This window comes from Lissotriton helveticus, chromosome 8 (assembly GCF_964261635.1).
Source record: "Lissotriton helveticus chromosome 8, aLisHel1.1, whole genome shotgun sequence".
Classification (NCBI taxonomy): Eukaryota; Metazoa; Chordata; class Amphibia; order Caudata; family Salamandridae; genus Lissotriton; species Lissotriton helveticus.
The window spans coordinates 1,592,768,239-1,592,792,017 of NC_136069.1; the positions used below are offsets into that span (position 1 = coordinate 1,592,768,239).

The following is a 23,779-nucleotide window of genomic DNA, read 5'->3' on the forward strand; positions in this document are numbered from 1 at the left end:
TCTCCTGGCCTCTTCAAAGGATTTTCCGCGGCCCCCGGAGCCTCTGAGGCGCAATCCACAGGGCTTTGTACCTCCCACCCCAATCTGTCTTGTGCATGCCGCATTTTATTATTATTATCATGTAATATTTTATGCTAAATTAATTGTATATATTTATTTTACCTGTAAAATAAAATAAAAAATGCTACAGCACTCTCAACTAAATGTTTAATTAAATCTTTAACTAATTTAAATATATTAAATAGAAAACATTTTTCTGTAGGTTAAATAAAAAAATAAATTTTCACCTCAAGTAAAAATATATAAAATGCTTTAGTAATTATTAAGCTATATATAATGTATTTATATTTTATTAATGAACGCAAAAAAAGGGATACCGGAAATTGGAACTCAGCTAAGTGAGAAAAGAGACTTCCTCTCAGGTAGAGTGGAAAGGTCTACTGGTGGGAAAGAAAACTTTCTTTCTATAGTCCCCTCACTCACCAGGTTTCTCCTTGGTGACATGCTTCATCATAGGGGTCCTCTCAATCCACTGCGGATTGAGGCATGCTACGACTTGCGAAGTTAGGTAGGAGCACTTAAGTGAAATAAATGTGTAGTGCAGTGAAAAAATGGGTTAAAAATACCTAACTAGTGGGCGAATTACTTTATTCTTGCTCCTAGTTGGTATGTTTAAAAACTGGGGTATCTATTAGGAAAAGACAACATAACCATGATGAGTTAAGCGTCCCTAGCGTAAGTCGACATGTTTCGAGCCTCCCCAAAGCTCTTCCTCAGGACCACCCAGGGACCAACCCTGTGTGTACCACTGCTAGGTGACCTATAAATAAGGTAACGTGTGAAGTAAACGGGTGCCGCACCTACTGTGCGTGCACTAGTAATACATACGATTTACTCAATGGTATGTAGTATTTTTTATAAGGCTCTAATGTGCCCTATGGTCTGGAGGAGTTGAGGGTCTCGTAGTGACACTTTAGTCAAAGTGCACCTCACCGGCAATACAGCTAATCACTCCCCTGGAGACTGCATATTTTATTAAACATTAATATTTATAATTTCAAAGAAATGTTAAATATTTAATAATTAAATAATAAATGTTTTATAGTTAGTTTTTTTTTACATTCATTTATATTTATTTATATTTGAAACTAGTTTACATATTTTTATTTAATTTAACATCATTTTTTATGATGTTTTATTATAAGTCCGTACCTCTGTTATTTTCTATGGGTGTGTTGCTATATCAGTGCTTGGCCATGTGCGGTACTGGACTTTCTACTGTTTCATTTTTTGGCACTAGTAACTTAGACTTGTAAATTTGGCAGGGTGGAGACATGCAAGTCTACAATTTTGAGTAACTTTACACTCTTATTTTGTCAAGAGCCAAAAATAGTAAAGTTACTCAAAAGTGTAAGAGTAAATTGCATGCATATGTAAGTTAACACTGTGAATAACTCTGAAAATATATTTTTCATCCATGAAAGTTTTAGTTTATTGTTTGTCTCTACTCTCCACCTTATTTTAGATGATGTGCAGATAAATGAAAAGATAACTATCTCCAGGCGTTTCAAGGACGATGTTATTCGCCCCATTCTCAAGGTAGGCTAGGCCATTTTATTGGACATTTGCTGCATGTGCGGGTTGCTGGTGCATTTAGGAGTGGCTATCTAGACCCTTTTATAGCACATTTCCACAGTCTTACTGGGTCAGACGAAAAGTTTAGAAATTAACCATATACTGTTTCAAAGCAGCTTCACGCTTCACTGTGCACTGAGGTTGGGGTTACTCCAAAAACTCACTGAAACACTAGTGAACCTTGTTTAAAATGTTTGTCTCTAGTCAAGCCAGCAGCGAACGGTCCTTTCCTTCTCAGGGATCACATTTTTAGATCTGACTTGGCAGCGCAGCTGGCACCAGAATTTCTGTGATCAACAGGAAAAAAGCTTTAAAAAAATGTGAGCAATAGACTTGGGCTTTGCCCACATGGCAATATTCCTAAAGGATTTAACAGGGGAGAAAGTTGCATGCGTCCACTGAAAATGAGTGCTTGTATTGCATAAAAGATGCTGCATACAGTAAGGTTGAGTTTGTTATGGTGAACAGCCAGTGATAGGGGTTGTGTATTGTTTTGCCAACTGTAATTCAGTACATATTTGTAATTGTATAACTATGTTATATAACTTACTTCCTTTATGCTTCTATATACCTTCTATGTACTTATGGATCTATATATTTATTACTTTTCTTCAAGTTCAGTATATCCTTATTTCTCACCCTATACCTCTCTCAATATATCCTCTACCTCAACTCTTTGACTCATCTCAAACCTCTTTCTACTACTCCTTTCAAGGCACTACCCTATTTCTCACTCAATACCTCTATCAATATATCCTCTACCCCGCTCTCTCATTCATCCCAAACCCCATACCACTACTATGATCTCCAAAATAACCCTTTCTAAACTCTTCCCTACTCGACCCCTCCTTGCATCATCTCATACCTCTTTTAGTCATCCCAAGCCTCCTCGTACTGCTATGACCTCCAAAACAAAAAATATCTAAATCCTTCCATCGTCCATCCTTCCACTATCCTTTTCAATCCAAATAACTTACTAACATATCCACCACTCAAATTATTTTAATATTTCACTATACTAATTAACCACTAATCCTTTATGGGTTCCAGAGTAGCGTGCTACTCACCAAAACAAAGCTTCAACACAACACCCCCTCAGGGGTAGCAAGCGTTATATAAATGCAAAGCTTTTCCCTCTTCTATCCCTCCACAATCCCTCCACTAACCTTCTGAATCTGACTAACATATCCACCATTCAATTTGCTTTCATATTTCACTACACTAATTCACCACTGATCATTTATGAGTTCCGGAGTAGCGTGCTACTCGCCAAAAAAGCGATTTGACGCCTCGCCAGGGGTAGTAAGTGCTAAACAAATGCTACAATACAATGTGCATGATGGTTGCCAGCTTATGTGCAATTCAGTTCGCATGTGTCAGTAATGGTGACTAGCGTATTACAAAGGTTGATGTGTTCATTGAAAATTGTTATGCCAGATGCTGTAGGTCTGATTTCTTTATTATGAAAAGTTACGAAAAATGTGTTAAGCCAGTTTACTTATTGTTAAAAGCATATGTTAAAGCCAACGTGCCTTAATGGGTGTGTTTTTATCACACTATGTTAAAGCTTGTAGAGAAATATAGTATACAGTAGTATGTAAGGATTTTGTTGTTGGTGACAAACCTTAGGGGTAGAAGATTTGAACTGTGATAATCTTTGTCATCTTCTTTAAGAGGTCTTGTATATTGTTTAGCTAGGTCCAATTTTGCATGTTTCATGATTTATAACTGAATGGTTGATCCCTAAATAATCAAAAATGGACACCCTCTCTAGGACCCTTCCATCTAATCGGGGATTTGGGCAATTCGTGGTGTTGACGTTAAAAACCATATACTTGGTTTTTTGAAGATTAATCTCCAGTCCCCAATTACTGCAGAAAGTGTTGATTACATCGAGCACCCTCTGCATGCCCATGGGAGATTTGGAAAGTAAAAGCGTATCATCCGCAAACATGAGAGCTGGAATTGTGCGGTTCGCTAACCTGGGTGCGTCAATATCTTTCCCAGCCAACATTGTTTCAATTAGGCCGTTTATTAAAAGAGAAAAGAGTTTCGGGGCCAGAACAAATCCCTGTTGCACCCCTTTCTCCACAGGGAGAGGGGAAGAGAGTTTACCATTTTTGCCATATCTTATTCGGGCATAGTTGTATTGGTGAAGGCGTTTCAGCTAGTAGCAGAGATGTTCTGGAACTCCCAAGTCAAGAAGTATGCCCCACAGTTGATCCTGCTGTACTAAATCAAAAGCAAATTTAAGATTCATCAATGTGAGATAGAGGCTGCCACCCACTAACACCACGGTTTTCCAGTGGATATGTTGTAATCTAGAAATCTGATCAGTAGTGGAGATGTTGGCCCTGAACCCTGCTTGTAGGGGTGTTAGTGCGTTGTTCTCTTCTATCCAAGATTGCAAGCACCCAGGAGTACTTATGCAAAGATTTTTTGACTGACCTCTAGAAGGCTTATGGGGCGATAATTAGCTGGATTAAGTGCGAGCCCATTTTATGGATAGGGATAATTTCTGCCCATGCCCATGTGGAGGGCAGCGCCATACCTCGCAAAACGGCGTTAAATAGTGACCACAGGTAAGGTGCCCAACCTAAGGGTTCGGAGCAAAATAGGTCGCCAGGGATCTTATCCAGCCCTGGAGCTTTGGCTGGTAGTAACTTGCCCAGTGCCTCTGTGATCTCCTTCATTGAGCAGAGTGGTGCATCTAGGTTTGGCAACTCCGAATCTATAGTGACTGTTTCCACCCTACCCTCTTCTTCTGTTGACCTTGTATATAAAGATTTAAAGTGAGCTCTCCATACTTCCTCCCCTAGGTTTGGCGCTATGGCCAATTTGCCTTCGGCATTCCCTGTCTTAACTAGGTTCCAAAAGGCTCTCATATTCTCATATTCAACCTGTATGTGAAACCGCTGGCTGCTGTCGTCAGGGAATGTGGCCTTACCATGACATCGTACGCCGACGACACGCAGCTTGCGGTGACACTCAGCGGGGACCCTGAGGTGAATGCTCCCAGATTCCGGGCAGGACTTATAGCTGTGGCTAAGTGGATGCGTAGCAACTGCTTACAGCTTAACGCTAAAAAAACCGAGGTCCTGATTTTAGGGAAGCAGGCGGAGCTTTGGGGAGACCAGTGGTGGCCTCCCGAATTGGGGGTGTCCCCCACTCCAGCGGCCGAAGTAAAAAATCTGGGGGTCTGGCTGGATTCCCATCTTTCTTTTGCCAGCCATACAAAGAAGACAGCAGCTACCTGTTTTGGTATATTGCGAGGACTACGACCTGTCCTTAAATTCTTCGACCCCCCCACGCGGCAACTGGTGGTCCAGGCCTCCATCTTGTCGCGTCTGGACTACGGGAGTGCTTTGTTACTTGGAGTGAACCAGGCTGAGGTATCTAGGCTTCAGATTGTCCAAAACGCTGCTGCACGCGCCATTGTGGGCCTCCCGAGACGTTGTTCTGTCTCCCCGGTCCTGACCTCCCTCCATTGGCTTCCGGTCAGACAGAGATTCAAATTTAAAGCTCTCTGTCTGACATTTAAGATTCTGAAGCTTTCCTCTCCTCCTGCTCTTGCGGGCCTCATCTCCTCGTACCTCCCCACACGGTCCCTCAGGTCGGAATCTCACCATCTGGCGATTAAGCCTAGGTTCAGACTGAGTAGGATGGGAGGGCGCTCTTTTCGTGTTTTGGCGGCCGATTTATGGAACTCCCTCCCTGTACACATCCGTGCCCTGGATAGCCTTATTCTTTTCAGACGCGCCATAAAAACTCACCTGTTTGCTTCTGTTTAACTGATCTTTTTCTTCTCAGTTCTGATCTGTTGTGTTGTGCTGTGTGATCAGGCGCCAGAACGCCCCTTCGCTGGGGCAGCTGTGCGCCAAATAAAAGTTATTAACATAACATAACATATCGTGATTGTCCAGTGCTGTTTTTATTGCTTCCCATTTTTCACTTTCCCAGTTGCTTTTGGCCTTGGCTACAGTATTTTTGTAGTGTTCCCTAGCTTCCTTAGTTCGTGGCCTATCGTTTGTCCTGATAGAGGTTAAAAGTACTTTCAGTGTTTGTTGAACTATGGGTGCCTTGGTTTTGAATTCGGCCTGGCCTTTTTGCTGTTATGTAAAAAAGGTGCTAGGGCAGTAAGAAGATCCTGGTGATTTTATGCAATTCTCGTTTGGGAAGATAAAGTGCCGCTGGTCACAGAGAGTTGGGACGCAGCTTCAAGAAGGGGGATCATTTGTTGGTATAGGGAGGCCACTTTATCCTGTGATTGTGTGAGTTTCCCCCCCAGCATACTCTCCTCCCTCCTTCAGCCAGTATTAGGCCAGAATCAGGTTTTGAGGGTGTACTATGATGACCTTCAGCAAGCGGAAAAGATATTTCTAAGACCAGAGAATTATGGTCGCTCTCATGGCGAAAGGTGACCTTAAAATCGAGAACCATGTGCCATTGTCTGACATCTACTAAACTGTAATCTAAAATTGATGCCTGCCCTATTCTGTTAAAGGTAAAAATACCCAGGACTATCGGATGGCAATCGACCATTACAGGCCCTCAGTGAATGGCTTAGTATGAGTGGATTCATTTGAAGGACCAGAGGAGTCCATGCCCGTGTTGGTGGAATGTTGGGCTCTGGAATTGCCCAAATTGAATCCTCCTTACTTGTAATGCTTGCCGTTCAGGGGCTCAAATTGGCAATTAAAATCCCCGCCTAAGATGACCCAGAAATTCTCTGGTATAGTTGGGAGAAATGAGGTCAGGCAGTCAAGAGTGTAGGAGGATTGTCCGTAGCATACTGGCCGAGAGTAAACATTAATTAGAGCAATCCTAATAGAGTTAGGAAAGGATAGAAGGACACACAGAATTTCAGGAGAAGAAGTCTCTATCTGTTTGGTCTTGCAACCCAGGTGCACAAGTCCCCAGAGGGTCTCCCCCTAGCTCCCCTGGGCTGCTGAGATACAGTATGACGCATAGCCCTCTCTGTGTATCTACTCTTGTCCATGTTTCCTGGAACATGCATAGTTCGTGTTGATCTATGAGTGCCCCCCAGTCTGGGAGATCCAGTTTCGAGTTAAGTCCTGCTATGTTACATGATAGTATCTGCGTACTTGGTGGTCCTACTCTGGTGGTCAAAGGAGCCTGGGGGATAGGACTTGCCCTTAATTGAGCCTGATGTGTTTCTTTGGGCCCTACCCCTCCCCTGGGGCTGCATTTGTTAACCAAGTTTGGGTTGCTGGGTAGAATCTAACAGGCTGTCCTCAGAGACCTGTTACTTATCTCTTTTCTGCTTTCCATATCCACACTTGTGCACTGGCCCGCCTTACTACAAATGTCTCATTCTAGTCTCGTGGTTGTCACAGGGGCATTTATGGGAGGGGCTAGTGGGCCTTAGTCAGTCTACCGAATCTAGAGGGCGGAATCTGTTAGCGACGGGGAGATTGAACGTCAGTGATGTAGGACGCTCCTGGCCCGTTTGTGACATGGGCCCGCCCTGATCACTCATTCCCCAATCATTGGCCATACTTACCACATTGTGCGTCATTGGCCTAGGAGGGTAGAAATATCCCAGGGGCAGGGAAATGATACCCCCAGCCTCCCTAGGGTAGCCCCAATCCAAAATGTGTTCAACAGCCCGGGTGTCCCTAAAGTTGATCACTATGCAGTTCCCGACTATGTCCTTTCGCTTCCACCCCAGCCAGCTTAACCTGCGTGTGAATATGATTTTGTTTAGATCTTAGTAGAGAAAATGCCTATATTTGGTTAACCAATGGATACATTTGTTTTTGAGATCGGAGTGAGATTCCCTGGCCCCCTTTTCAACTCAGGTACTCCGGCTAACACAATGACATAGGGAGTGAGGGCTGGGGGCAAATTAATGCATGGTAGTGCGGACTGGGTTTCCCTGGATTTTATATGTGCTGGAGTCCTCTCACCGTCCTCTTGGTTTTTGCTAACTCGTTGTGGATCGAGTGGACCTGTTGTGGCCGGTAATAACCTGTTTACAGGTTCGGGGGGAGGACAACGGGGAGGCCTCTGTTAGGGGTAGACTTTGTCAAGGCTCTGTGGGTGAGGTGTTCTAGAAGAGGGAGCTACGTTCCCATGAGTGGTCCACTAATGACGATAATTTATCAATTCGAACTGTTAAAGCATCAAGTTCATCTTTTACAACCAATCTAAAATGTGCTTTAAGGTCCAACACCAGCTTAGACACCCACAAAGGTTGCTCTGAGGTAATCTGTGGCTGGTCGCCTGTTCCTTGTTTCCCCAGAGTTCTATTTGGTAGCGTTTCAGATGCTTGTTTGATCCGCTTGGCTCCCTTGTGTGTGGTGGATTTCTGTTCCCCCCCTTTCTTCTTTCCACCGCTCCCCTAAGAGATCTTAGGAGCATGACCCGCTCCTGTCTGGGCTCGTGTCCTTGGAGGCTTTGGATCAGGGATCGTGGTGAGTGTTGGGGATGGAAGCAAGGTCCCGGAATCAGAAGGAGTGGGGCTTTCGGCTAAAATTGGTGTTAGTGAGAGACACCTCTCCGTGCGCTCAATTTCAGTAGAGACGGGTCCAATTGTCTGCTGGAGCATTTTGTCAATTGCAGTGGGTTGTGCAGTGGGTAGTGCCGGTGTAACTCTTTGACGGGCGGTGGAATCTTTCACTGGGGGGTACATTTGCCCATGGTTGCTTGTAAAGTACGCCTTAACTGTACGTAGGTTCTTTAATAGCGTTTTGGGGGGAAAACAAACACTGTTCTGAGTGCACTAACTTGCTGGTTTCTCGCTGTCCCAGCAGGCCGTCATCCGTTAACAAACAGGAAAAGGGGGCGGCCCAGCCCAGTCTCTTCCGGTCTAGTACGGGCACACCCGCGCGCATTCCCGCGCTGCGGGAGTGCAGTGGCTCCTTTGGCCGCCTTCTGGCACGTAAACGAGTCGTGGGCGGCCCTCCTTCTGCAGGAGGTGCTGGGTGTTGTAGGCGCCTTGTCACCAGTGGCGAATTAGCGTCCCGCGCTGCGGGAGTGCAGCAGCCCCTTTTAGCGCCTCCTGGTGCGAAAGCGAGTCGTGGGCGGCCCTCCTGCTGCCGGTGGTGCTGGGTGTTGTAGGCGCCTGGACCCCAGTGGGGAATTAGCGGCTGCATTCTGCGAAAACCTATGCTTAATACAGTGAACCTGAGTTGGCATTGGTGACTAGCCTTTGATAAAGGCAACATGACTGATTTGTTCACTGGGAAAGGTTATGTCTAATGCAGTAAGTCTGATCTGTTTATTATAAAACGTTCCAACAAAAGCATTAAGCTTGAGTTGTTGATTATGACAAGCATAGGTTAAAATCAAAAGGCCTTTAAGGGTTGTTGTTACACTGAGGTGTTAAAGCCCATAATTCTGTGTTAAAGCCCATAATTCTGTTACATGAAACTTTGTAGGTAACTCTGTTGGAGAAAACATTGTGTTTGTTAACCCTTCTGATAAACAATGGGTGTAGAGTATTTGCACTGTGATAATCCTTGTTTGACCTTATTTGGAAGGGTTGGTTCTCCTTGTGTGTGCTTTGTTCGCCCTAAGTTGGCAGGGTATGCACAGCCGTGGGTCCCTTACTCACTTTGCCACTGGATTCAAGCTAGCCTGGCTGATGAGGGGTGCTACCCCGAAACCGACCCCAGGATGCTTATTTCCGGTCCAGGAAAGACTTGGCTTGGCAGTACGGTCTGGACTGTTCCCATGAGGCACAGGATCAAGACTGATTTGCATATGGCTGGGTGGTGAAGTGAGCTAAAGAATGATGTTGGATTCAACTTAGATCTGTGACTGGGATGAGTGTCTGAAAAGGTTCAGCACTCTGTCCAACATCTCCTTGTGTTTACTTTGTTTGCCCTAAGTTGGCAGGGTATGCTCAGACGTGGGTCCCTTGCTCACTTTGCCACTGGATTCAAGCTAGCCTGGCTGATGAGGGGTGTTACCTCAAAACCGGTCCCAGGATGCTTGTTTCCGGTCCAGGGAAGACTTGGCTTGGCAGTTCGTTCTGAACAAACACACCGAAGGGGGCCCATGGAATGATACCTAGGCAGGGAAACAGGGAAAAACATGACCATCAGTCAAGAACAAACCCACTGCCTGTAAGTAATTTATAAAAAAAACTGTACTTCAAGGATAAAGGTAAAAGGGAACTACATTAGTCCATCCCCAAGAGGCAAAAAACTGTGAGCAACAACAAAAAGGGGTAGAACGTTATATAGCTAACACCATGTAAACATTGATTTAGGGCATATATCTCAAATGTATTTGACCCATTCTTGGTATATCAAAATATCAAATATACATTTAATAAATATAATGCAATGTCAACAAACGATTGTACATTCTAGTGGTGCCCAGGCTCAACAAACATACAGAATACCAACACATACTATCAACAGGACCATACTCACTCACTCACACAACACATTGCTCAATGACGATCCACTGCATCGGACACAATAATCTCGGCAAGGAATGGTTAAAGGTATTATGCACAAGATTTAACACAGAATGCTTCATAGTTATTCCACCATGCCGAACTGCCACAGTTTAAACATTTGTTTCCAATGAATAACTAGTACATATTCCTTGAAGTTTCATGTAAACCTCAAGGGGAGACAGAGAGATGATGATATTGAGGGAGACGTGTCGATCAGTGGGCACCAGCGCCGACGCGCGTTTCGGTGAACGACCCCAAATGTGGGTCACACCTTCTTCAGGGCGTGTACAACATAATGCAGCAGAAGCTGCAGGCGCCTGGGTAATGTAAGCTGGTACCAGCTCCCAAGGAACTGAGAAAGAGACCTTATCGTACTTACCGGTCTTCCGGGAACCTGGGCTTCCTTGTTGAAAAAATATAAAACGAGTTTCTAGATGAAGTGCCCTCTGAGGGGCCTGGAGAGTACTAATAAGAAGCAATGGTATTTCATCCACAGGCTAGGTGATCAGGGTGTCCTTTCACATAGAATATCAGAGCGACCTAAATGAAAAATGTTTATCGTCCCCAATCGTCTACTGGTGGGCCGATAACAGATTTCAAGAAGTAACTGGATCCAGAAACATCCATAGAACTTCCCCCGATCAATGCTCCATCCATCATGAGAGGAGTGTCTGAAAAGGTTCAGCGCTCCGTCCATCATCTCCTTATGTTTGCTTTCTTCGCCCTAAGTTGTCAGGGTATGCCCAAACGTGGGTCCCTTGCCCACTATGCCACTGGATTCAAGCTAGCCTGGCTGATGAGGGATGTTACCCCGAAACTGGTCCCAGAATGCTGTTTCCGGTCCAGAGAAGACTTAGCTTGGCAGTTCTATCTGGACTGTTCCCATGAGGCGCTTGGTCAAGACTTATTTGCATATGGCTGGGTTTGAACTGGAGTGGCGAAGTGAGCTAAAGAACGATGATGGATTCAACCCAGATCTGTGACTAGGGGTGAGTGTCTGAAAAGTTTCAGCGCTCTGTCCATATTCTTGTGTTTGCTTTGTATATCATTTTGCCATTTGTAACTGTGTGCTCATTTGTAACTTAATTGCAAAAACAACAATTGATGGACAGAATGCAGAACAATGTCATACATTCACCCCAGTACAGAGATCTGGGCCTAAATCCATCGTTTTTCTGCACTCCACACCACCCCAGTTTAGACATGGCCATATGCAAATCAGCCTTGACCCTGTGCCTCATGGGAACAGTCCAGCCCGAACTGCCAAGTCATGTCTTTCCTGGACCGGAATCAAGCATCCTAGGACCGGTTTCTGGCTATCAGCTGTCTTCAGCCAGGATAGCTTGACTCCAGTGGTGTGGAGAGCATGGGACTCATGTCTGAGCATACCCATCCCACTCGGGGTGACAATTGCAAAAACAACAATTGATGGACAGAATGCAGAACAATGTCATACATTCACCCCAGTACAGAGATCTGGGCCTAAATCCATCGTTTTTTTGCACTCCACACCACCCCAGTTCAGACATGGCCATATGCAAATCAGCCTTGACCCTGTCCCTCATGGGAACAGTCCAGCCCAAACTGCCAAGCCATGTCTTTCCTGGACCGGAATCAAGCATCCTAGGACCGGTTTCTGGCTATCAGCCGTCTTCAGCCAGGATAGCTTGACTCCAGTGGTGTGGAGAGCATGGGACTCACGTCTGAGCATACCCATCCCACTCAGGGTGACAATTGCAAAAACAACAATTGATGGACAGAATGCAGAACAATGTCATACATTCACCCCAGTACAGAGATCTGGGCCTAAATCCATCGTTTTTTTGCACTCCACACCACCCCAGTTCAGACATGGCCATATGCAAATCAGCCTTGACCCTGTGCCTCATGGGAACAGTCCAGCCCGAACTACCAAGCCATGTCTTTCCTGGACCGGAATCAAGCATCCTAGGACCGGTTTCTGGCTATCAGCCGTCTTCAGCCAGGATAGCTTGACTCCAGTGGTGTGGAGAGCATGGGACTCACGACTGAGCATACCCATCCCACTCGGGGTGACAATTGCAGAAACAACAATTGATGGACAGAATGCCGAACAATGTCATACATTCACCCCAGTACAGAGATCTGGGCCTAAATCCATCGTTTTTTTGCACTCCACACCACCCCAGTTCAGACATGGCCATATGCAAATCAGCCTTGACCCTGTGCCTCGTGGGAACAGTCCAGCCCGAACTGCCAAGCCATGTCTTTCCTGGACCGGAATCAAGCATCCTAGGACCGGTTTCTGGCTATCAGCCGTCTTCAGCCAGGATAGCTTGACTCCAGTGGTGTGGAGAGCATGGGACTCACGTCTGAGCATACCCATCCCACTCGGGGTGACAATTGCAAAAACAACAATTGATGGACAGAATGCAGAACAATGTCATACATTCATCCCAGTACAGAGATCTGGGCCTAAATCCATCTTTTTTTTCACTCCACACCACCCCAGTTCAGACATGGCCATATGCAAATCAGCCTTGACCCTGTGCCTCATGGGAACAGTCCAGCCCGAACTGCCAAGCCATGTCTTTCCTGGACCGGAATCAAGCATCCTAGGACCGGTTTCTGGCTATCAGCCGTCCATCACCACCCCCTTTTGTACCGCTTTGTTTGCCATAAGTTGGCAGGGTATACTCCGACATGAGTCCCTTGCTCACTTTGCCACTGGATTCAAGCAAGCCTGGCTGAAGACGGCTGCAATGCCAGAAACCGGTCCTAGGAAGCTTGTTTCCGGTCCAGGGAAGGCATGGCTTGGCAATTCCGGCTGGACTGTTCCCATGAGGCACAGGGTCAGACTGATTTGCATATGGCCATGTCTGAACTGGTGTGGCAGAGTAGGCTAAAGAACGGTGATGGATTAAACCCAGATCTTTTGACTGGGTGTGAGTGTTTGATTGGTTCAGATGCTCTGTCCATCACCACCCCCTTTTGTACCGCATTTGTAACTTAAAGCACATTATTTAGCTGTATATATAGTACAGTACCTTTGAAATCTGGGCTGATGATGCTAGCAGTCTGCTAGGTTTTTGTAATCAAAACAATCATACTTCAAATACATACATGCATATACATACATAGAGGGGATTTCAGTCACTGTTCTGTTTGAGTGTCATTCACGTTCTGCTTCCCCTATGACAGCATATACTATAGGGCAATAGGCCAGGCCATTTCAGCCATTCGCTTTCTTGCCCTGTGAGTGACGGCATTTCGCCTGATCATATGTGCAAATTGGACTGAAAATTGGTGTGCTTCAGTGCTAGGGCTGATGGGCCAGTTCTTTAGCTCTTGCTATTCGACTGTTTGTGTCCATTATCATTTATTTCCTTCTTTTTTGTTTTTACAGAGCCTGATCATACACCAGTCCATGTTATCAGGCCACTCACTTTCAGCTCTTGTTTTTTTTTTTGTACAGAGTTGGATATAGTGTGAACTTGACCCGAAGGTATCCGGTATAAGAGGGCTTTACATGAGTACCAGTTGCGTTACACAAGGACACATTCATTTTTGCTAGGCACGGGGAGATTAAGTGATTTGCCAAGAATCACAGGATGCTGAGCTCATTGCCGAGACTCGAACCCAGTTCCCCAGATTTGAGGTTGACAGCCCTAACCGTTGGACCACATTCCCCCCCCCCATGTTTATTAATATGCAGTGTGCCACGTTCTGCTTAACCACTGTTTCGAAACTGGGTGGCCATCTTGGAGTGATTTTATCTTTAGTTATCATTGTTTTGCTACATGAAGATAGCCGAATAATGCCAGCCATGTTGGATCTTAAAACCAGTGATACATTATGCACAATGTCATTCCAAGAAAGCCACCTCTCTTCTGTTTAATTTTTATTTTTTTTATTGAAAGCTTATACTCATTTTTAACCTGCAGTCCAATATCTCAGCGTCTCACATGAATAGGGAATACCAAAACACTGCCATTGACTGCCGATCTCCATTCCCACTAAAATAAACATAAAAGGTAATTAATGATTAGAAACATAAAGCAGTCCACTAGCTCGTGGCAACTGAAGAAGAATAAATAACAAATGAGAAATTACCTAGGCTAGTGTCACAAAATCATCCCTCAGCTCCCCACGATCTAAGATCATTTTCTTACAAAGGACTCCCCAAAAACTTCGAATAACCGTAGTTTATCATTAAGCTTTTAATTTATTATTTCAAAAGTCACCATTTCGCACACATTTCCAAGCAGGTTTGAAATGTTGTGGTTGTACTTGTCTTCCGGTGACTGAGGATAATTTGTTTAGCAATGCCCAATGCAATGGCCACCCATCTATTGACGTGTTAGAGCAGGTCTGAGATATCATAAAGTAACTCATCGTGGTAGACGTATGGTGTTCAGTTTTCAAGTCGTTTCATATCTGTCACCTACATTAATCAAACATCCTGCTTTACAATAGGATAGTTTCAAGTTGCGTTTCCCATCATGCAGTGTAGAAGATGTGTTTTGGAAATAAAAGTGATCAGTTAATGTGGTGTACAACCCTGCTACGACCCCTCCATAATCTTTCAAGGTATGTAGGTAGTGGGCAATAGGGGAGCCATCTAGGGTTATAGATGGTTTTCCTAACTTGCCAGATAGTACATGTAGCAATTGAAGATATCTCAATTTCTGTGTGGTAGGGAGACCATATTTCTGTGAGAAAACATCCGCAATATGCCATTTCAATTCATTTCCTCCCTTCCTATTGTGATGTCTGTGTTACGCCATGAGAGTGCTTTGGAATGTAGGCAGTCTGGGCAGTGTATATAATAGGGTTGCTGAGGGGGGTGAATTAGGGCGGATTCATATAATAACAGCAAAACCATCTCTTATGTTTAAGACTTGCCTTGCAACCCAGTGAGGTGTTGCTCTGCGAGTTTTTATTATATAGACTGAATGAGCTGCTGCTCGAGCTAATAGACTTCTATATGGGGCAGGTGGACTTAACAGATTGTGTACACAAAAGCAACATACGCACACAATATGTTAAGTCCACAGTAGCCATGCATTGGGTGGAGGAAAGACACAACATTTGCCAACTGCAGTTTACCATCTTGGAAACAGTGAAACCTAAACCTAGAACAGATACCCAAAAAATGTTGGCAAGGGCTGAATTCTTTGGACTCAAAAAATTCAATAAATGCAACCAATAGGGTTAAACGACAGACTGGAATATAGTTGTTTTCTGTGATTACAGAGTACCCTTCCTTTTTTATTGTTTAATGCATTAACCATATGTTTGATTATTTGCTTGGGTAGCAATATGCTGTGTGCATTTATTGTTGAGCAACTCACCGAGATAGTGATCTGCGGTTTTGTCTTAATGCATCAACTATTTGTTTGATTATTTGCTTGTGTAGCAAAATGCTGTGTTCATTTATTATTGAGCAACTCACCGAGATAGTGATCTGCGTTTTTAGGTCTCGCACCTGGCGATACAGCGCGAAGCGCTGTCGCCAGCGAGACCTATAGTCGTCGGATATGCTTTCAAGGGCTTGCAAGGGAGACAGGAGATGGGCACACGCAGGATCGGATCGGACTGGATATGTAGACACGCGCGCCGTGCGCATCTCCTGTCCCCCTTGCAAGCCCTTCAAAGCACTTTCACTTTCCATGCCCAAGACGTGTCAGCGCACTGGCGTGCCCCACTAACCGGGCTGCTGGGCAAAGCGATGCCAAAAAACACCCCGCCTCTCCATTTCACCCGGGCCCCCTCCTGGGACCCAGGACTTCTCTGGATTTCCACCACTACCGCGGGGCTCTCCCTCCCTCATGGGAGCCCTGCATCAACGAGCAACACCGGCCTCTTCCGGCCGCGTCACAGGCCCCGCCCATGTCACGGGCCAGACTTCCTGGTTTCACCCCCGCCCGCAAAGGTGATTTTGTGCTTGTTTATTTATTATCCACGCCTCGAGACATCCTTCCACTCACCGAAGCGATATTTTTCCTATTGTGTAAAAAAAGAAAATACTGCGTCGCTGTCTTTTGTTTTTATTTTTAAAATCAAAGGGATTGTGGAGCGGCGGCCTCTCCCCCCACCAGGACCGCAGCATAGCTGGGAGGAGGAGGTGAAAACCGGCTGCCACATCACTCCGGCTTCCTTTCTAGCAGCTGATCCTTGACATTTCTCCGGAACAGGTGAGTCAAATGACATTACGCTAACAATCCGCAGTAATAATAATAAGATGAATAATGCCTAAAAAAAATAATAATGACTGAAATGCCTAATATATCGGTCTTTGGGCATTTGCAAAGCTGCGTTCTGTGCGTCCCATTGAGAAAAGAATGTGCGTGCAATTAAATTACATTTTCACATGTATGGTTCCCATGTTAGTCCGACAGTTCTGACGCCACTTGAAGGAGCAGTTTGTTGCGAAGGAGCCCGACACAGTCCGGGACCCTCTAAAAATGAGATTTTGAGTGCTCGTGGTCTTCTGACAGCAGATTGCACACATGCGTACTTCTGAACCCTCCGAAGCTGCTGGGGAAGTGACGGCCAGATGTCTGTGGCATAATTTGACCCTTGAACTTGCCAGATTCACACAAGCAAGCACTCACATTCATATAACAGCAATTACAGACCAGACTGCTGAAGAGCATGATCAAATTCAACACTGTCTGGAAATAATTGGAGTAATACAACATATTTAATACGGTGGTGCTCTAATCTTCCCACTGAATTAATTTGTGCCAGTCAGTTCACCACGTAATGCCCCCTTACCATGAGATCTAAGCAACATGAAGTAAATGAATGAGGTTTGATCAGTCTTGGCTCACAAACTCATTATCTTTTAGTAACTATAGCTCCAGCTGCGAACACCGTTTAGAGGAATATTGCTGATTCTTTCCCTACTTAGCCATCTGGAATTTACCTGTTCTCAGGTATTAGCCACACCTTCTCCAAAATCAGGAGGATAACTCTGTAAGCTATGCCATTGACAGAAACAGTCTGCTGCATACAAAAGTTGTGCTGCAAAGCATGAAGAAATTAGGACGACATAGCATAACATAATCCCCCCTCTGTATTCTTCCTTTATTTCTTTCAAAGATGATGTCGAAATTATGTCTCAAATTCTAATACATTTCGGGGTATTAAGCGTTATACAAAGTTGCAATGCAGAACTTATGCATTCACTAGTCTAGCTAATGGCTAAGTAGTATTGTATTGCATAGTGGTCCACCGCTCTTGTAAGGGGAATTTTGCTGACGAGAAACGCAAGACCATTTAAAATATGCCTGTATTTTACTTTGGCAACTGTCTTCTTACAGGACAGTACACACATTGTGGGTCCCGCACACCGCCTGGGCCTGCACCCCAACCATTAGTCCCATGCACCACCGCACCCTGCCAAAGCAATGTAGTTGCTTTCTACTACAGGCAATGAGCTTTGTTTGGAGTTTCAGCTTTGCTTTGATTGAAGATGGCATAGTGCATTCAGAGGGATGACTGAGGCCCAGGCCATCACACCTTTTTTTTTTTATTTTAGGTCAATCCTGGGCTGTATTAAAGTATAGATTTGAAGCCCACCCACTCTCCACCCATATTTTTCATTGGCTTGTGTCATTGTCCTTTGTAAATGCTAGCTCCTGATTCATTAATAGGCGTGTTAGTCCCTCCTTAGTACCTCCTTGTCTTCATTGTAACCTCACATGAGGACTTGTCCTTTTACTTCTGATGTTACATAGGATGGTTTATTTAGTTTGTAAGCACTATTATCTTTAATAGGGTTTGTCCTACTGCAGGCACGACGTGCTAGCCTGCAACCTTCAGTGCATCATGTGGGCTTTCATTTTCCAAGCAGCCTGGGACAATGGCAGCTGCTTCTTTGCGATGCAATCGGTCTTGCATTAACAAGAGTTTGAGCTATTGGCATTTAAGATGACAATGCCCTTTATTTATGCGTTAATTTTCAAAACAGATAAATAAAAGGCATTGTTATTCACAATGCCAATAGCTTAAACTCTCGCTAATGCGAGACCTATTGCATTGCAAATGCTTGTTGTGTTCAAGTTACCTGTTAGTTTATGCATGTTTATGATTCCCCTTCACAGGCACTAATAACACTGTGACATAGGGCAGTTTCACAGAGATGGCTTTTATATATGAATATTTCAACTGCCGCATCATACGGTAGTTGCGTGAAATCTTTTGGTCACATGGGACCCAAGCCGTATTCTTTTTCAGACACTTTCATTTAGACTTAAGTTTTTATTCATATTTCATTTTCTCATCTTACTTTTCAATTACCTTTATTGTCCAACACCTGGGTTCTGGTTAAGTGTGAGTACTTCTTTAAAGGTCACGTGTGTTTAGCGCATTTAGTAAGACGTCATCTTTCGGCATCATCAGTTTCACCTCGTTTGGGACATGGTTTCCACACGTCCATGGAGCCGTCACCATTTGTAAATACCCGGTCACCAGAATGTTATTTTATATCATACAGTTTCATCGCAATTAATACCACTTGCACTCGAGAGCACGAAAGTTCACTTTGTATAGTTTTTGTATCCACAACCGACACTAGGCACTAAATCACATGACGCGTTGTTTTAACCACCTGCGTTCATTTTAATTATTTTTCGTATCGCAAAGGCACATTCTCTTGTGAATTTTCCTGCATGACAACTGTTCCTCTGAGCCCCCACGGGTGTCGCTCTAGCCAACAGTATAGGAAGGCGAACACAACACCTCATTATGATTGACTTGACACTTTGTGTTATTTGACGTAGTGTCCAAACTCCTGTTTCTTTTGCTTTTTTAGAATTTAATCAGGACCCCTGATGAAGGTTCGCTGTATCGACCCAAAATACATTGAGTTGTAAACCATAACATGAATTAATATTATTAGAATGGATATTGCTTCATTGCCTAACTTTCCCTCGGGGGCCAAATTTACAGTGTGGTTTGTGGCCGAGGGCCGCCCAGTGTGGGCGGGGTCAGTAGGAGAGGGGGCGGGGCTAGAGCAAAAAATAAAACTGACCATGAGGTTGAACACAGGCCCCTGCAGCGGACGCCAAAGGTTTTTTAAATGATAATTCCTAATTATAATGTTCATTAACCATATCTATTTTTTTCTATCTTTTTTTAATAATCATCCCATTCTCAACCTAGTAAAAACTGCAAATATTACCACTCTTCAATTGATTCCTTCCTCCAACAAAATCGCTACAAACCAGAACCACAACTAATGTTAATAATATACAAACTACGCGTTCCCTTAGAAAAAAAACCAAACAAAATCACTCCCCAATACTTTCAACAACAAGGCAAATTTGCAATGCTACCAAAAAAACTGGCGATAGTTCCATTTACCTCTAACAAATTAACATCAACATTTAACTAGTATAATGACGTCGACTATGTACTGCGTGAATTACATCCAACTCACACCCATATTTAAAGATGAATATGTAATACAGGTAGTAATTATGCACTTCCGACACCTAACAAAACCACAACACCCAGTCCCACCACAAATGCAACCACCCCTCCTGACCCTCCCCCTCTACTATCTCAAAGGCAGCGCAAAACAGGACAACGCCCTTCCCAAAATAATATATCCCCTCAACAGCACACTAGCTGAATGTTCAGAGATGTGGCAACCAACTATGTATAAGGGATGGAACACGCATATCAACAATAATTTACACAATGCCAAGACTACTGGTGAAATGCTATACACAACTCACTATAGAAACCAAAAACTTTTCCGTGTGTAGATATACTATTGATATGTGTAGTGCACTGCACAGTGGACGCAACCACATTATCTCAGACACTGGGAAATATCTCGGTCATGTAGCTGTGTTGTCACCCCCCCCATTGAAGCAGAAGCGGAGTGGGCTGGTCCAACGTACGCAACGTCAGCGTAAGGCTATAAATAGTTCGCTTACGCCTTGGGTCGTGGTTCACTTGTGCAAAGAGAAGAGACTCCGCCACAGCGAAGGTCCGCACACTGCCACGTGGCTGCCGCCCTGACCATGTGCCTCCTTGATACCGGCCCATTGCGAAGCACCGCAGACTTATGTCTGTATCGACTACTGCCTTCGATCTACACTGCGGACAGCAGGGTTCACAACTTGAATTCAGCTTTGGATCTACACTACGGACAGCATGTAATTAAGCCATGCTTTATTTAAGGTAGAGACAATTGTACTTTGTCTTCCAATTTTGTAAAAGGATGTGACAAAAAGCATTCGTCTATAATTGTACTGACTACTGCCTTCGATCTACACTGCGGACAGCAGGGTTCACAACTTGAATTCAGCTTTGCATCAACACTACGGACAGCATTGAAGTTAGCCTTGATTTATGTAAGGCAGAGACAATTTTGTTACATGATGCGACAAAAAACATGCCTAAATGCCTGTACAGAGTACTGCCTTCAAATGTACACTGCGGTCAGCAGAGTTTACAACTTGATACCAGAAGCGCAAAAGCACTACAGACAACATTGAATTCAGTCTCCATTTATTTAAGGCAGAGACAATTGTACTATATGTCTTTAGATTTTGTTAAAATAAGTGACAAAAAGAATTCCTCGATGTCTGGGTCAACTACTGCCTTCGATCTACACTGCAGACAGCAGGGTTCACAACTTGAATTCAGCTTTCCATCTACATTACGGACAGCATTCAAGTTAGCCTTGATTTATCTAAGGCAGAGACAATTTTGTTAAAGGATGCCACAAAAAACATTCCTCAATGTCTGTACTAAGTACAGCGTTCAAATGTACACTGCAATCAACAGAGTTCACCACTTGATACCAGAAGCGCATAAGCACTACAGACAACATTGAATTAATTCTCGATTTATTTAAGGCAGAGACAATTGTACTGTGTCCTCAGATTTTGCTAACGTATGTGACAAAAAATGTTTCTGTCGACTACTGCCTTCGATGTACTCTGCGGACAGCAGGGTTCACAACTTGAATGCAACTTTGCATCTACACTACGGACTGTAGGGAATTCACCCTTGATTTATTTAATGCAGAGACAATTCTACTGTATGTGTTCAGATTTTTTTTTAAATAAGTGACAAAAATCATTCGTCGAAATGACTGCCTTGGATCTACAGTGTGGTCAGCAGGGTTCACAACTTCAATTCAGCTTAGAATCTGTACTACGGACAACATGAAATTTAGCCTTGATTTATTTAAGGTAGAGATAATTGTACTTTATGTCCCCAGATTTTGTTAAAGGATATGACAAAAAGAATTTCTTGATGTTTGTGATGACTACTGCCTTCGATCAACATTGTGAGGGCTCACTATTCAGGTGGAATGGCGATTGCACATGACGCATTCCAGTAGGCAAGAAACACTGCACCAGTGCGACCTGCCCGTACCAAGAATCATCGCAGGGTGCGCACACGCTCAGTTCTCCAGGTACCACTAACTCACTGCACCACAAGTCATCTCCCCGTGGCCTTATTAAGGCAGAATTCACTAGGTAAAAAACATTGCTCCCACTGCGGCCTGCCCGGACCACGCATCATCGCAGGTTACGTACACGCTCCGTGCCAAAGCTACTACTAACTCAGTGCACCATAATTCATCGCCACGTGACCGTATTGAGTCAGATGTCTTTTTTGGAAGAAAACATATCATAGTTTTTGGAGATCTACTGCAACTTACTCCCGTGAAAGGACAACCAGTATTTATAAGAAAACTTGATTTTTAAGATTTTGCTACCAGTGCCTCCTGCTAGGACCACGCATCATCACAGGCTCCACAGAACTTTGTTGCTTCAGGTGCCACTAACTATGTGCACCGTTTATCATCGCTGGCTGCACACACACTAAATTACCAACACTGTGCAGCTCTACTCAACGCCACGTGGTCGTGGGCTCTTGCTAACCGCTGACTCCTGCCTACACTGCGGTCATCAGAGCTCACAATTAATTACACTGTTGATTTATTATTTGGAGAGTACAATACCAAACAGAGGGGCTGATTACGATGGAGGATTTTCCGCATCCTCCGGGCCGGCGGAAGCCACCGCCAGCCCGGAGGATGTGGAAAATCCTCTGCAGACCCACCAAAGTCCCACCGCCACATTAGGATGGCTGGTGGGTCCTGGTTTCAGTCTGCCGCTTTTCCGCCGCGTTGGCTTACAACCGTGGCGGAAAAGGCCTAATATGGTGGCGGTGTCTCTCAGACACCGCCAGACATATTAGGATTGCTGAGAAAACATGCTTTTCTGCGGTGGCTTCTCCGCCGAGGAAAAGCATGCGGATCTTCACCTCGGGGGCCCGTAGCGGGCCCCCTGGGTGAAGGGGGGGGTGAGGGGTGCACATGGGGGGTACCTATGGTACCCCCCTGCATTTGTATGCAGAAATCGGCAGGCACAGCGCGGTGCCTGCCGCTTTCTGCATACAAATGCAATGTATGCATTTGTAACATTGCGGCGGGTGCAGCTTGAAGCCGCACCCGCTGCAATGTTACAAATAGAGGATGTGACCGCCAGGGTGGCGGTCACATCCTAATTGGACAGGAGGGAACTCCGCATGCCCATGCGGAGGTTCCCTACTCCTCGGTGATCGCGGATGGACTCAAGTCCGTCCGCAATCATAATGGGCCCCAGAGTATAACATTTATCAAACCCTATACAATATCCCTTTATTATGCTTCATTTAATAACTTCTTTTATATCACTTATAGATTTAGTTGAATAATTAAAATTCACTCTGCAAGTGCAAAGGCACACTTAATGATAGTCTACACTGTGGACAGCATAGGTCAAAATTTGGACCATTCTTTTTCTTCATTGGAAACCTGAATTTCTTTTTTGGAGACAAAAATGTCTACACCACTGGAAGAATCATGTGATTCTGAACATTTTGTTGCTGAAGAATTGGTAACCATCCATGGTACTTTTTTGTTCCCCTCAAAGGACATGCAGTCCAGTATGCAACAGTCAATGCTTTAAGTGCAGCCTGTTCAGACCACGCATCATCGCAGGGTGAGCACACGCTAAACACCAGACGTACCACTAACTCAGTAAACCATAAATAATCGCCATGAGGCTTTATTAAGGCAAAATTCAGTAGTCAAAAAACATTATCCCCAGTGCAGCCTGCCCGGACAACGTATCATCACAGGTGATGTACACGCTCAGTCCCAAAGGTACTACTAACTCAGTGCACCATAATTCATAGCCACATGGCCATATTCAGGCAGAATTCAACTGATTCTTCATTCATTATTTATAAAGTGCAGTACCAAACAAAGTAACGTCCCTCAAACCTACACAAAATCGCCACGTGGCCTTACTAAGGCAGAATTCACAAGACAAAAAACATTACTATCTGTACGGCCTGCCCGGACCACACATCATCGCAGGCTCCACAGAACGTTGTTGTTTCAGGTACCACTAACTCAGTGCAAACCAAACTAAGTATAACACCTGTCAAATCCTATACAATATCCCTTTAGTATGCTTCCTTGAAAAACTTCTTTTATATCACTTATAGATTTAGTTGAATAATAAAATTCACACTGCATACATGTTCTATCTTTCACTTCCATCATGATTGCAGATGATGCACTCCACCTTAAGATCTACACTGCGGACAGCAGGGTTTGCAACTTGAATTCAGCTTTGCATCTACACTATAGATAGTAGGCAATGCAGCCTTGATGTATTTAATGCAGAGACAATTATACTGTCT

The 23,779-nt window shown here is 44.4% G+C and overlaps 1 protein-coding gene across 2 annotated transcripts in view; it reads left to right on the forward strand.

The window, feature by feature from the left end:
• CLPB (ClpB family mitochondrial disaggregase) overlaps positions 1–23,779 on the forward strand; it is a 1,099,187-nt gene that overhangs the window by 918,959 nt on the left and 156,449 nt on the right. For both annotated transcript variants that reach the window (XM_078658618.1, XM_078658616.1), the window contains exon 13: positions 1,526–1,599. In XM_078658618.1, coding sequence (XP_078514744.1) covers positions 1,526–1,599 — 74 coding nt within the window. The remainder of the gene's footprint in view (positions 1–1,525; positions 1,600–23,779) is intronic.